Below are 3,523 nucleotides of genomic sequence, written 5' to 3' on the forward strand. Positions count from 1 at the left end.
TCAGGGCCTGGACTTCCCTTTGCCCTACAAAGTCTAGGGTTTTTGTCACATGTTATTTTGGTGGCTTGTGGTTTTTGGGCAAGAAAGCGACTAGTTCTTAGAAAGACTTGTTGCTCGGGTTCTAATGTTGGGGCTTCCATGTTTTCGGTATCCAGATTTTCATCATCAATGATCAATGATTCTTCTTTAGTTGCTTGTGTCATGAACACTAAAGCAAGAAGCATGGCTATCATTATGAACTTTGAATGATTCATCATGTTGTTGCAAGTTTAGGGGATATTAGGGTTTGATAATAAGTTGGAATGAATTTGATGTGGTACTGATAAAGGATATTTATAGGCATTGATGAGCATTAATCTGATCATATGGGCTAAATTTCTTCATAAATGTGTTCATATTATATGTAGTGGAGTGGTCATATTTCTAATGCGCTACAATGAAAGTTAGGTTCTTGTAGAAAATTAGACTCATTTAGTCCAAAACAGTTTAACTCCCTATTCATACAAAACCTAATAACGAAAAGGTTAATCATCAACTAAATCTTTAACATATACTTTTCAATTACAAGGAAAAAGATTACGTCATTCTGAAAAAAAAAAATACTATATACGAATGAAAGTTTTTTTTTTTTTCAATAGATTTTTACAATATTCTTTAAAAATAACAAATCACGGTAGTTTAATAAATCAAACCCAAATTTACCCAAATGTTTCACATTATATAATTTCTATTTATACGCTTTAATTAACATTAAACATCCCATAAATTTTGTTATAAGTACTTCGATATCTAATATTGAATGGAGTTAATGAATTTTTAACCATACTAAACACATTTTTAACATTGTTATTAAATAAGATATTTAGTTTATATGTACACATAGTATATGACTTCCGATTAGGCTACCAAACTACGGTAGACATTTTGTTGTCAAATGGAATTTCATTTAACAAAGTTGAATGTCAAATGGGGCAATTTGCTTGTGTCGACTCTGGTTTACATCATTGAGTCAAGTTTGAGTTGCACTCGGATAAGATAAGTCCAAGTCCATATAGCAATCTGGTAAACAAGCACTATAAAGTTTGGTACTTTGTTACGCTGTTTCCCGATTAAATTGATTAACAAAGTTTTTAGTTATCCTATTCCTATTTGTCTTTGATAACAAAGTATTAGTCGTTACTTTTATAATTTCACAACATTTAATTACGAATTACTACTAATATCGATACGCATTCGTATTCACATCAAAATTTTCACAATACCCGTGAAAAAAATCCATCCACAAAAACCCTACACACCCAAGATTACTAACCGATACAAAAACAAAGAAACGACACCATCCAAAACCATAAGGACAAAATAGTCTTTTCACATTCACTTTCACCGAGCCGACATTGTCAACAACAAACCGAAATGATCACTTGGCAAAACCGGAAGCTCCAATTCCTTTCCGCCTTTCTTCTGTTTCAAATAAGTCACCTCCGGAATCGGTTTAGTCCCAACCATCACAACACTCTCGGCCTTCAAATCCCGCAAACAAATCAAAAACCTATCGAGCCTTTTTTGCAGTTTCCGATTAGCAGTCAACATTGGGTTTGACTTTGTGTCATAAGTCCAACCGATTTCTTTCGGATTCAATTCCGTCCACGCGTCATTCCATCCGTCCGGAAGCGGAAACTCACCGTCTAATTTATCGTCCCAATTCATATCACCGCAAAAGATCACGTTCGGGTTTGACTTTAGAAAGTCAACGGCTTCGTTTGCTTGTTTGACCCGTTCTTTGCTGTACATTTGGTCCCACTTTGGTGGGCCCGGGCATGGGCTTTCAAGATGGGTGGTGGCAATTACTAAAGGGGTGTTGTTTTCTTGGAGGGAAACTTCTGTGATGCATAACTCTCTTCCCATTGCAGAATAACTGAATTGCTTACAGTTGAAGGATTTCACGGGTAATTTGCTAAGCTGTGAAGTGTGAATTTTGTAAGAATATGTGCGAAGGGTAATATAGACAATTTGATATTTAATAAACTAAATTGAAATAAAAACAAAAATGTGATATGATAAGAATGAAGCTAACCTGCATGCAGAAGTAAGGCCTTGTGATCGCCTTCTCAAAAGAAAGTGAGCATTTATACGACTTCCACCAATTGGATCTTTGAAAAATAGCATATATATCGGGAGTGACTTCCTACAAGATATATTTTCTTTTTTTATCAAATACCTATAATACCCTTTAAACGTTATAGATTATATGGCAAGAGGATACCTGCAAACATATGACATCTGGGGTATGCAACTGTATAATGTCACCTATGGCTCTCATTCTTATTCGAAGCTCAATATCTTCTGCAAACCAAACATTGTAACTCAAGATCTTCAACTTCCTTGGACTTGGATCCACTTTTGGTTGAATTTCATCTGGAAATACAGAATTTTGGACCTTTTACTCATTTCACATTTCAATATTTTGTGGTTACTTTTTTATGGTATGAAAAGAAAACACAAACAAATGAGATGACAAGAAATTGACTCCATAGTAACTATTACACATTTGCATACATGAAAATCCTACCAGTAAAAATCATAAACAACAATAGTTTGAAGTTTGAACTCACCGGAATCAACCACCTTTTTATCGGCCGATTTTGACCCACGAGACGCACTCAAATCGATAGAATTGTCAGCAATCTCAACTGGGTCATCGCGAATCTTCCTCTTAGCGTTATTACATCTTTGTAACAGAGGCAAGAAAACATTGCCAACAGCGGAGGAACCCGCCTCCAATTCTTCATCGTCAAGCCCCAAATTCGACGAAGACTTCCTAGTCCCACAGATTTCACAGCTAGACACTTTATATACGTTTAAAAAAGTGCAAGCTTTACAAGACCATTTTTCTTGGTTTGATGACGACGAAAATGGCGGTGGGGACTGTGAGGATGAGCAAATCTGGCAATTGGGTTTTAGAGAATCGGTATTGATGAACGTGCATTTAGAGCAGGTCCATGAAGAAACCATGGATTTGATTGAAATTAAAAAAGGGTTTAGGGTTTTTCTAGGGTTCTTGAAGAGAAACGGCACCGAAAGGGTTTTGGTTGGTGGGATTGAGAGTGAGAGTCCGATTTTGAAAGATAACATTTGCCCGCGTCTCTCGTATTCGTCGATTCTTGAAAGATCACCCCATTCAAATTTCAACCGTTTGAAATCCATTCCATCTTTTGTTCATAAATCAATTCCATCTTTTGGCAAATAAAATGATTTTTTTTACAAATTATGATAAAATGAGTTTTATTATTATTCCGACATTACGATCTGCGTTGAACGTGTGAACATAAATTAAATACATATCAAATTAATAGATGGTTTTGTCAAATTTTAATTAAAAATTAGTTAGATTCATTTTTAGAGTTTTTGAACCAAACTTATTAAATAAATTTTTTTTATATATTTATATCACAGTAATTTAGTTTTTTAATATGATGTTTTTTAATATAAATGATATATGTGATCTTTGTACCAACTCCATGTA

General features: G+C 34.6%; 1 protein-coding gene across 1 annotated transcript; it reads right to left on the reverse strand.

Annotated features, from left to right (window-relative positions):
- Positions 1 to 1,210: 1,210 nt before the first annotated feature.
- LOC145003769 (endonuclease/exonuclease/phosphatase family protein) lies at positions 1,211 to 3,227 on the reverse strand. Its single transcript, XM_078962681.1, has 4 exons — positions 2,613 to 3,227; positions 2,264 to 2,415; positions 2,075 to 2,185; positions 1,211 to 1,959 (listed from the first exon to the last, which is right to left on the reverse strand). The coding sequence occupies exons 1-4, from the start codon at positions 3,202 to 3,204 to the stop codon at positions 1,381 to 1,383; spliced, it is 1,434 nt and encodes a 477-aa protein (XP_078818807.1). The 5' UTR covers positions 3,205 to 3,227; the 3' UTR covers positions 1,211 to 1,380.
- Positions 3,228 to 3,523: the final 296 nt, after the last annotated feature.

This window comes from Lactuca saligna, chromosome 7 (genome assembly GCF_052625555.1).
Source record: "Lactuca saligna cultivar CGN05327 chromosome 7, ASM5262555v1, whole genome shotgun sequence".
Lineage (NCBI taxonomy): Eukaryota > Viridiplantae > Streptophyta > Magnoliopsida > Asterales > Asteraceae > Lactuca > Lactuca saligna.

What these genes read in the sequence shown, in the direction of transcription:
- LOC145003769 (XM_078962681.1), bottom strand. Translation starts at nt 3,204, where the DNA reads ATGGATTTCAAACGGTTGAAATTTGAATGGGGTGATCTTTCAAGAATC. An exon ending in TAAAAAGGTGGTTGATTCCG is followed by an intron (nt 2,416 to 2,612) that starts GTGAGTTCAAAC and finishes CTGTATTTCCAG; the next exon opens with ATGAAATTCAACCAAAAGTG. An exon ending in CAGATGTCATATGTTTGCAG is followed by an intron (nt 2,186 to 2,263) that starts GTATCCTCTTGC and finishes TATATCTTGTAG; the next exon opens with GAAGTCACTCCCGATATATA.